The following is a 10,447-nucleotide window of genomic DNA, read 5'->3' on the forward strand; positions in this document are numbered from 1 at the left end:
GCCAGTATCTAGACAGAATTCAGGCTGTGCAGGACCACTTCTGGGGGTGACGGGCCATTAACCTATGACCCTCACAGAGGGTGCAGATGAACCTTCTTTAGAACCCTCTAGCCTCTTAGGGCACCAGATTTTTGCTCATGCACCCTTGAAAAGAATTTTAAAAATCTGCACCCCTCGCCCATTATAAGGTTGACATCTGAAGTTGTTTATAGGATTAAGTGCTTGAAAAGGATGTAATTACAGACACATACTGCATTTGCGTCTGCGTTTTAAATAGATTTGGTCAAAGCTTTGGACCTGCAGATTTAGCTCATTTGACTAACCCTAATGGAAGATATCCACAATTAGTCGTCACTGTCAAACCTATTTGCCAAATTCCACTTACTTTCTGCAAGAAGTCCCACACCACTTCCACGTTATTTAGTTCACTCCCCAGCAATCACAGGAAACCAACTAACCCCCGAATTCTAACTCAGGAGAATATCGTACTTCATCCGGTGGAGTAAAGGGCTGCCCCTCAATTTCCTTCCTGAAGGGTTCTAAAATCTTTTAACTTTACTCTCCAGCAACGGGAAAACGAGACCCTGCTCTGAAGGAGTCTGCACTCTTATCCAGCAGACGGACAATAATAACCAAATAAACGCGCAAATGACTTTCTGCGTCTCCGCGACCACCAGGTCCCGGCCGCGGCGCAGGGAGACCCTCCGTTGTTCGGACAGCGACCGCAGCACCTCGGGGCCCCTGTCGCACAGGCTTGCAGTCCCCGCCCAACCCGAGCGCGGCTTTGGGACCACGGGCGGTAAAGACCACCGGGCTCCGGGCCGCAGGGATCACGGGCAGAAAAGACCACCCGGCACCGGGCTGGTAAGACCGCCGGGCCTGGGACCGCAGGGATCACGGGCGGGAAAAATCACTAGGCCCCGCGCCGCAGGGACCACAGGCGGAAAAGGCCCCCGGGCCCCCGGGAGGTTCCCCGAAGGCAGGCCCGTCCGGGTTGACTCAGCCGGCAGCGAGGGGGTGCGCGCTCCCCGCCGCGGTCGTGTGCCCGGGAACCCGCCCCAACCGTCGGAACCGAGAGCTCCCGCCGGCCGAGTTCGGGCGGCTCCTCCCGGGCCTGCGCGAAGGCGAGCACCGGGTTAGCAAAGACCCCGCCTCTGGGCTGCGCGGAGCACCGGCGCCTGTCCCCCCTTCCCGCCCCATGCCCTCGGGCTCACACAAACGACTGGAGGGACGCTGGGACTTTAGCCTCCGACTCAGTCCAGATGTCGCCGTCCAGGCTCGAAGTTCCCCCACGACGCCTCCACGGCAGCCATCTTAACCAGAGGCGGCCGCCGTCTTTTGACTCTCGCGCCAATCCGTAGAGCGAGGGCGCCGTGTGGGGAGTTCTGCGCAAGGACGGAAGCTGGAGTCCCGCGCTTCCGGGCGGCCGCCGCGACCCGCACCCTCGCGAGAGCCCTTGATTGGCTGTCGGCTTGCAATCTCGCGATCTCGCGGGAAGTGGCTGAGGGGGCGGCCGCCGGTGCGTCTGCCCTCTCGTTCCCCGCCCCCGCCTCCGCCTCCGCCGCGGCCCCCGCCTCTGCCTCCCCCTCCCCGGCGCCGCCGCCGCCCCCTCCCCGCCCGGCCCGGCACCCCGAGCGGCCGCGGAGACCGCGCAGCGCGGCAGGCGGGATCCTCACGGTAAGATGGCCGCGGCGGACCCAGGCGGCCGGGCGGAGCGTCCCCGCGGGAGCGCGGCGAAGCGGGGCGGGGAGGCGGAGGGCCAGGTAGGGGTCGGGGCCGGGGAGGGGTCGAGGCGGCCCGGGAAGGGGGCGGGCCGGGCCGCGGGGGTGCGCCGACCGGCCAACCACGCCGGGGGGCCTTCCGGGGTTGGGGGTCCGAGCAGGCGTCATCGGGTCGCGTTGTCTGGGGAGGCGGCGCCCTCGGGGTTTGCAGGTCCAAATGCTCCCTTCTCCTAAGGCGGCGGAGCCCGGGCGCAGAGACTCGGTGTTTGTTGTTGACGAAGCGCGTTTCGAGGGGAGTCTGCACATTCCGAGGCGGCGCCTGCTAGGAGGTGATAGTTCTCGACACGTCGCACAGGTGTCTCTGCGACGGGAACCGTTTCCACCCGGAACCGCGTCCGAGCAGAGACTGAGCTGCAGAGGCCGGACGTTGCTCTTGCGAGCAAGTGTTCCTCGCCGTCCGCATTGGGATGTTGAATTATGTCTGTGGTATTTTTAACTCCCGAGTTCTTCCTGCACGAAACAGAATGGGACAGTTCTCCAAAGTTGTTACTTTTTCAAATGTCGCTCTGTCGTCCAGGACTGAGAATTTGATCTGAGTGAGTTATGCCAGTGGCCCGTAGCTTAGAGAGATGGGCCCTTGGGTGAGGGACAGCACCTCTTGATTGTGTCTTAGGACAAGTGTTCTGCGGATCAGAGTTGGGCATGGCATCCCCCACGGACCGAGGACTTTGTCTTGTACTCTTTTGCTTCCCCACCTACGCTCTCTTCCTGGGCGATCTTTGGCGAACTCTTGGCTTTCAGTCATTTTGTGGCGGCTGTTTCCCTAATTGTTTCCAGCGCTGAGCTCAGGACCTGTAATCCAGGTGCCTGCTTGACTTCTCCTGACGTGGGTCTGATAGCCCAAACTTGCCCAGCTCCTCAGACCTGTTCCTCTCATTTGTCGCTCCATCCTCCAAGGTCTCAAGCTTGAAACACCCCCACGGTCCCCGAGTCTTCCGTTCTTTTATTCTTCCACGCCGGGTCCAGCAGCAAGGCCCACTGGCTCTGTCCACAGAGTCTTGGTGGGCTGTGCTCTGTGGCCCTTCTGCTGCTGTCCCCTCTTGTCTGGGTGGCTCCTCACTGGTATTCCTGCGCAGCTCTCACCACCCCACGGTCACCCCGTGTCCACTGGGCACCCAGAGCTGTCTTTTAAATTTTTTTTTTTGTTTGAATCGGTTTAGCATGTGCTTTGCTATGTATAAAGTAACATCCACGACGTCTATGTCAGTTACAGAGGATAAAACTGACGTGGACGGTGGTGGGCTCACCACCCATCCCGAGAGCCCAGCTGGTGCTCCCAGGGCCCCCCTTCCTGTGGTAACCACCTCCTGAGTTTCATGTTTCATGCCCTTACTTGAAACAATGGCAAAACGGTTTTGCTGTGAATGTATTTTGAATGTATTTACTGCTAAGCAAACATTGTACAGCTTGTCTTGTTTTTGTTCTTCACAAACCGCCGCACTTGGGTCTCTGCTGTGACTGGCTCTCTTCGTCCATCTGGTTTCTAAGTCCCCCATGTGGTCACATTCATTTATTTTACCTGCTTTAGTAAATCCTGTTCCGTGGATACAGTCACAGCCCCTTCTCAGTAGTTCTAAAATCCACGTAACTCTGAAAACCAAAGGTTTTTGGTTTTCTTTTTAATCTATTAGATGGCAAAACCTCACCTGGCAGAGGCTGTTTAGTAGCTTCTGTTCCACTTGGTATGAGGCCTCATACATTTCACTGAAGAAATCGTATCTGATTGTGGGGTGCTGCCCCACACCACAGAGAGGATGGCTTCCATGTTGTCGCCCGCCATCCTGAGCAGTGTCTCTGTGGACAGGCTCGTCTGGGTCTGGGTCTCAGTCTCCAGGAGTAGTAGAGCCGGCTGTGAGGAGCACACGTGCGCAGCCTCGCACAGCGAAGCCAAGTGTTTTTGCTGTGCGGTCCGTTCTGACCGCAGGGTAAAGGGGTTCAGGAGAACTCCACGTCTTTGTGAACACATGGTGTTGTCAGACCGCTTCATTTTTGTCAGTCTGGAGGGTGTGTGATGTGGGCTTCTCTTGAGCACACGCATCGCAGCACGTGATTTTTCAGCCCGTACTCTCGTGGCTGCCCTTCGTGCTTAGAGGGGAGTTCATCTAGATCCCCTTGTCCTGTAGGGCCTTACTCGGACCCCGGCCGACCTCTTGACCTCCTGGTCCTAAGACCCTTGGCTCTTCCTCACGTTCATCCTCCTTCCTAACACCCCAACCTTCTCTTTGGTCCCTGAATCTGTGTTTTGAGTCTCACGCCCTTTGCATGTGCTGTTTTCCACATTTTAAGTATCTTCCCACTCTCCCCGTCTTACTTCCTGCTCTGTTGCCGTGTTTATGTCTGAAATGATCGCAATTGTCATAGGATTCTTCACCGATTCTTAAAATATTACCTTTTTTCCCTGTAGAAATAAATCAGAATGAGTTACACAGAAAAACCCGATGAAATCACAAAGGACGAGTGGATGGAGAAGCTCAATAACTTGCATGTCCAGCGGGCAGACATGAACCGTCTCATCATGAACTACTTGGTCACAGGTAGGGGTGTGGCGAGGGTGCTGCCGCTTGGGCATCCGTATCCCTTTCTGGGCACACAGTCGGGACTTGCTGAAGTTCCGCGGTGCGCTTGTGTTCAGGCGTCATGAAAATGCAGTGTTCTTTTTGATAAACTTGTAGTTACGGTTTTAAAGAGCTATTCTCTTCCGGAGATGAGATCATGATTTCAGGTCTCTGAGACCTAAGGAAAAAATCTGTTTCTTGGCCTTTGACATTTTTGCAATTGATCAACGTAATTAAGAAAGTGCTGAAGTACGTTTAAAACCCAAGTAATTAATCTTTTCTGGCCAGTCTGGTAAATGATACTGGACTCTTTCTAGAAGGTGTGTCCAACTCAAAAGAAGAAAGGGGGACGGGCATACGGAAGGAAACGCACATGCTCTGCGGCTAACACTCAGTCCTCCTTGACACTGGGAAGCAAAAGGGTAACTCTGTACGTGGTGAGAAAACCCACATGTTTCCAGAAAGCAAGTCGCCTTCCTGTGAGTTCCCAGTGGCCACCACCCCTCCCGTCAGTCTCTGATGTGGAAGAGAACTGTAAACTCACTAAGAGTGGGAGTGGCCAGGGCCTTGCAGGCGGAGAGGGCCTTGCCTCCCCTGGAGCAGGTCGGCAGCTTCTCTGCACTGGGCCTGGACCGCAGCCCTCCACCAGGGGCCACACCGGCACGTGGGGCCTCAGCACCCATCCTCACCTGGCTGGGAGGTTAGAGCGTTTGGGGTGTTGGGGGAAGGAAATGAAATACTATGTCTGCGTTTCTGCATTTCCGGGGCATAATTGGTAAGTCACAAAGGTATTAAACCCAAATCCCCAAGAAAGTGCAGTTATATCAGAGATTTTTTATTCAAGGCGGATGGGCTTTCTAGAGATAAAAGGGCTTTGCATTGATGTCTTGCTGACCTTCCGAGCAGTGAGGATGGTTTTCATTTCCAGAGGGCTTTAAGGAAGCAGCAGAGAAGTTTCGGATGGAATCTGGGATCGAACCTAGTGTTGATCTAGAAACACTCGACGAGCGAATCAAAATCCGGGAGATGATATTGGAAGGCCAGATTCCCGAGGCCATCGCACTGGTCAATAGCCTCCACCCGGAGCTTCTGGACACAAACCGCTATCTTTACTTCCACCTACAAGTGAGTCTGGTTTGTGGACGCTCAACAAATTAAGGTTCTTTATGGGATTCAGAAGTAACGAGGCTAATTCGCCTTATAGAACGTTGCTTTAACTGACGTGGGGAAGGGGTTAGAGTTAGCTGCTCTCCTGTGTGTCTCAGAAGCTGTTTCTTGCTTTAAAAATGCAAATGTAACAACTTGGAGTTGCTAGACAGCTCTGTCCTCTGAGAGGTCCTTTCCATGAGAAGCAGGCGCGGCCGCGGGGGTGTCACTGGCCGGGTGGCCAGGCGCCCGGTGCTCACCCCGTCTGCCTGGCCCCCGACCAGCAACAGCACCTGATCGAGCTGATCCGCCAGCGGGAGACGGAGGCGGCGCTGGAGTTCGCGCAGACCCAGCTGGCTGAGCAGGGCGAGGAGAGCCGGGAGTGCCTGACCGAGATGGAGCGCACGCTGGCCCTGCTGGCCTTCGACAACCCCGAGGACTCGCCCTTCGGAGACCTGCTCAACATGATGCAGAGGCAGAAGGTGGGCGCCAGGCGGGAAGGGGGCTTCCGTCTGCATTCTCCACAGATGTTCTTGGGATTTCCAAAGAAACGGGGCGGTGGGTGGGTGGTGTCGAACGGGACAGCGCTTCTGGCCGGGACACTGCTGGGAGGGCATCGGCTGTTCCCTAGCTTAGACTTCCATCGTGTCACACTAGGGGCCCAGGGCATCGCGACTATTACACGACAGTCAAGCCTCTTTGCCCATTTTTCTTGTTTATCTGAGCCTTCTTCCTATGTAGCTGGAGACTCGTAGAAACAGGTGTTTCAAGTACCTTTTGATTAAAAGCCTACACTTGCTTCGGACACTTTGGCGCTCCCCGTTGCAGCCTCTGCGTCCCCGCCGGCGTGGCGGCTCCCCGGCTGCAGTGCCCCTTCGCCGCCGCCCTCCGCTAGCCTGGAAGGAGGGTGTCCTTGCGGTCCACCTCAGGTGTCGTCCTGGGGCTCGTTAGGATGGAGCCGGTCCCACCCCCACCCTGGTCTGTCCTCTCTGCCAGTCCCCTCGTGCCCAGCTCCTGGCATGTCGCCGCCGTCCAGGCCGGATGCGACATCTGCTGACCACACCGTGAGCTCCTCTGGACAAGTAGTGTGTTTTACATCCTCTGGAGCGCCTGACAGTCACAGGCTTCGTGTTTGTTAAATAAGTAACCAGCTTCTCACGTAAAATTGGTTTCCAAGACGCATGAAATGCATCTTATGATGGACCCTTTTTGTGGGCGCTCTGCGTGTGTGGTGGTTTTTATTGGCTGCCTTTATTTTCTAGGTGTGGAGTGAAGTGAACCAAGCTGTCCTGGATTATGAAAATCGTGAGTCAACACCCAAGCTGGCAAAGTTACTGAAACTACTCCTTTGGGCTCAGAATGAGCTGGACCAGAAGAAAGTCAAATATCCCAAAATGACAGACCTCAGCAAAGGCGTGATCGAGGAGCCCAAGTAGAGTCTGGGCAGGGGCCCCATTTCACCGCCCGGGCCGGCAGAGCACCGTCTGGGACTGAAGATTTTTACGGCAGCAGAGAACTCTTTCCTCCCCCCTTTTACTTTGTTTTTTGACCCAGAATCTTTTCAAAAGGGAGAAGTAGCCCTTTTAAGTGCTGGAGAACGCGCAGCGAAAGACACCGTCTCTTCCTGCTGGCGAGGAAGGCTGGCGAGGACCGCACCATGGCCTGACCTCAGCGCTCTGGGCGTCTCGGCTCCCAAGGCGCCGCATCCTAGGGACACTGGTCCACCCGAGGCCCCCGCTCGGAGCATCTGGGCAGCACTGATGGCCGTCTTGCTCTCTGTTTGCGTCGAGGCAGGCAGCGCATCCTCACCCTCCCACGTCTCGGCTGGCCTTCGTGTAGAAGGATTTCCTTCCCCCCTTGGTTTTTGGTTTGTTTTCGTTTTTTCATAGGAAAGACTATATAAATTTGTAAATCCCAATTCAAAGACTTCTTTTGTGTGCGGGTCCTGAGTTTGATTTTTTTCCCTTTTGGTCTGGGTCGTGTGGCTTTGGGGGAGATAAGTGCGTGTGTGCGTGTGTATATGAGGGGCGGGCTGTGTGTTTTTTAATTTTTTAAATATATATTTTGGTGCTGTACGTGGTGAGAGACTCTTTCCTAGTGGATCAATGAACCATCTCTCCTGGGCAGTTATGTTAAAAATAAAGGTTTCTCTTTAATTTCAAGAATGACCAAAATGGTCTCTCAAAAGTTTTCATCATCTCCAGCACACCTTTTGCTTCTGGGGCTGGCTTCCCCATGTGACGGCAGTGACACCGTCTAGTACCTACAGCCGGAGAGACGAGTGACTGCGCCGCGGCGTGTGCCGTGGCACGGTGGACTCTGTCACCTGCACTTCAGCATCTCTCACGCTGTCAGCCAGTTCTGTGCCTGTCCTGCTTCTGTGCCCTCACATCTGTCCCCTGCTCGGCACCCAGTGCGGTCGGTGATACCCAGATGCAGGCTCGGGTGCTGGGGTTTGTGGCAGGTGGCCCAGGGCGCCGGTGCTGGAAGGGGTTTCGTGGATTGTTGCAGAGCTGCCGGCCCCTGGGCGAGGCCGTGGAGGTGGAGGTGGAGGTGGAAGGGGCCCCAGCGCGCGCAGCTCTTGGGGCTGGTGGCTCCTGTGTGTCCTCTGGTGGGAGCGCCCACGTGGCTGAGACTCAGTGCTCCCTCGTCTGACCCCTGTGCAGGGTGGGCTGTGCTGGCACCCGGGCTCGATGGAGAGAAATGCCATTAGCAGCCGAATCTGGGGAGCCCGTGGGCCTGGATGCACAGCGAGGCAGGTCCTCGGGGAGGTCGGGGGTCTGCCTCCGACGCCCCGAGTGTTTGTCCTGAAGCATCTGTGGCAGCAGCTCTTCCCTCCACTTACCACTCACTTTCGACCTGCACTTGAGTCTGCGGGGTCACTGGTTTTCAGTGGGTACAGCTTCAGGCAGGATTTTCCTTCCCCAGGGGGTTGTGTAATTCAGTCACGGGTGCAAAGGCAAATAGACCACTCAGGCCCTAGACTGGCCCTTCATGCTGCCCTTTGGACCTTGTGAGGGTTGGGGGGGTGTCCTTTCCTTACCCCCAGAAGTGATGAGTTTCACCTCTCTCGGTCGTCAGCCTCAGGTGTGACCTTTCCGTATGATCAATTTCTCTGAGGTTTGAGGATAAAAATAAGTTAGGGAGAAAGGGGGTTTTAATCTTCAGGTAATTAAGACTTAATACAGCAGAAGCTGGAAGAAAAATATTAGGGAAGTAGACATAAAACTACATTTCCTTAAAAGCACCAGGTAATTCAGCATATTCCTAATCCTTTATTATTGGTGTATATAAGATTGTTTATGTGCATAATTAATATATAATCAATTTGAAATATTTTTCAAAGGAGAGGGTTTGAGATGTACAGTAATGGGCAAGAATCATCCATAAACTGTCAGGACCTGAATGGGGTTTGTCACGTGCATGAAATGTTAAATGCTTATGAGAAGTGTTGCTATTTTATTCACCAGTTAAGTCAGTGAGTGACTTGATGAGCCAGTGCTAAAACCCACGTGAGCTGGGTGCTGGCCAGACTCGGAGAATTCAGATGTTACTCTTCAGCTCTTTACCTTTGTTTAAGGGGTTTAGTTCCTTCCCCATGGGCTGGAAATCTTCAAGGGGGCGGCTTTGCAGACTTCTCTGTTTCCTCTTTTTTGCAGTCTCTGTTTTTTCAGCGAGCAAACTACCTTAAGCCATTTCAAGATAATGAACATTAAGTATGCTGATTTTTCTGCTTCGTCTCATTTGGATCTTGCTGTTGTGTTTGTTAAAATGTAATGTTCTACCAGGGTAGTTTATTTCTTCTTTTTACACTTTCTGGTGGAAGGTGCCTTGAAATAAATAAAATGTGAGCATATTCTGGTACTCTGTGTTCCTGATGTTGTGAAGTCACATGAGGAATGACCCCTAGTCTGGATTCTTCCGGAGCACAGGGATTGTCGCAAAGCAAATGAGAGCTAATGTATTTTGCCATTTGAATTAAGTTTTCCAGTTTCTAGAAAAGGCAGCTATTGGTTGGGACTGGTCCTGGCGTGGACTGAGATGCCGGGAGCAAGCCTGGGGGTCGCAGGGCTGGCTCCACCGTCCAGCCAAGATGCCCTCTGAAGACAGACATGCAGAGAAAACATGTGGAGGGCAGCTTTTCTAAAGCAGTGTGATGTCTGTACTTTCCCACTTATCTCTGCTGTTAGTTTGGAGGAGCGTGGCAGAACCAGGAGTTTCAGAGAGAATCATACACATTCTGTGTTAAAAGACACTGCCGTCCTCTGGATAACAGGGCAGGACTCCTTTCCGGGTGACTATTGCCAAGTCTCAGTCTGAACAAAAGACCAGATTAAAGGCGTCAGGTGTGGTGACTGCAGGCTGGGCTGCCCGTCCCCAGCCCCTGGACACCAAGCGTGTTGTTCCTGACAGCGGGTATGTTTCCATTTCAGAAATACGTACTGCTCTTTCGGGTTTACGGTCCGTTGTACTGTTGGCAGCAGTCGCGTGAGAGCCTGTGTAAAACAGTCACCTGCCCTAGCACTTGGTGCCCCTCTGATTCTGTCATTCCAGGCGATTCCCAGGGCACATGCGTGCAGCGCCCACAACATCTTCTGAAAAACGCAGAATAGGTTGCCTTTGCTGCCTTTTCTTAATTTCATAGTAAAAGTTTGCACATTTTTCTCAGAGTGGTCGTCTGAAAGCTCTCCCCCCGCCGCTCCCCGCCGACAACGTTGTAATAAGAACAAAGAACTCCAGAACTCCGCGCCACACTGACACGTTTGCATGTAGACCTGGAAGGGTGGGGGAACTTCGGCTCCCGTGCGTCCGTGCTTTGCTCTGGCTCCATCCCCGCTCTGAAGCCTGCCGTCTGCTCTCCCGCACGGGCACCTCGCTTCAGTTTTGTGAAGGAGATGGAGCTAGTCGGGCTGCCCACCGCATGACTTTCAGCTGCATTGGAACATTCTAAGTAATTTTTTTGTG

General features: G+C 54.2%; 2 protein-coding genes across 5 annotated transcripts in view; one reads left to right on the forward strand and one right to left on the reverse strand.

Moving 5' to 3' along the window:
- DIDO1 (death inducer-obliterator 1) overlaps window positions 1-1,395 on the reverse strand; it is a 54,088-nt gene extending 52,693 nt beyond the window's left edge. Inside the window, exon 1 of the mRNA XM_057530272.1 lies at window positions 1,215-1,395. The gene's annotated coding sequence lies outside the window, so the exon portion shown is untranslated. The remainder of the gene's footprint in view (window positions 1-1,214) is intronic.
- Window positions 1,396-1,490: 95 nt separating this feature from the next.
- Window positions 1,491-9,346, forward strand: GID8 (GID complex subunit 8 homolog). 4 transcript variants are annotated; one of them, XM_057530276.1, is made up of 6 exons: window positions 1,491-1,677; window positions 1,957-2,050; window positions 4,186-4,315; window positions 5,265-5,461; window positions 5,767-5,964; window positions 6,745-9,346. In XM_057530276.1, exons 3-6 carry the CDS (start codon window positions 4,198-4,200, stop codon window positions 6,916-6,918), a joined length of 687 nt encoding a protein of 228 aa, XP_057386259.1. In that variant the 5' UTR covers window positions 1,491-1,677; window positions 1,957-2,050; window positions 4,186-4,197; the 3' UTR covers window positions 6,919-9,346. The 4 variants fall into 4 exon arrangements, with proteins under 4 accessions (XP_057386259.1, XP_057386258.1, XP_057386257.1 ...); XM_057530275.1 differs by lacking the exon at window positions 1,957-2,050 and having other exon boundaries at window positions 1,491-1,763; XM_057530274.1 differs by lacking the exon at window positions 1,957-2,050 and having other exon boundaries at window positions 1,492-1,677.
- The last annotated feature ends 1,101 nt before the right edge of the window (window positions 9,347-10,447 follow it).

This window comes from Balaenoptera acutorostrata, chromosome 15 (genome assembly GCF_949987535.1).
Source record: "Balaenoptera acutorostrata chromosome 15, mBalAcu1.1, whole genome shotgun sequence".
NCBI classification, from domain to species: Eukaryota; Metazoa; Chordata; class Mammalia; order Artiodactyla; family Balaenopteridae; genus Balaenoptera; species Balaenoptera acutorostrata.

Bases quoted from the DNA above. Each gene is read 5' to 3' on its own strand.
- GID8 (XM_057530275.1), top strand. From the start codon at position 4,198: ATGAGTTACACAGAAAAACCCGATGAAATCACAAAGGACGAGTGGATG. The intron at 4,316-5,264 runs GTAGGGGTGTGG...TTTCATTTCCAG, and splicing joins CATGAACTACTTGGTCACAG to AGGGCTTTAAGGAAGCAGCA. The intron at 5,462-5,766 runs GTGAGTCTGGTT...GCCCCCGACCAG, and splicing joins ATCTTTACTTCCACCTACAA to CAACAGCACCTGATCGAGCT.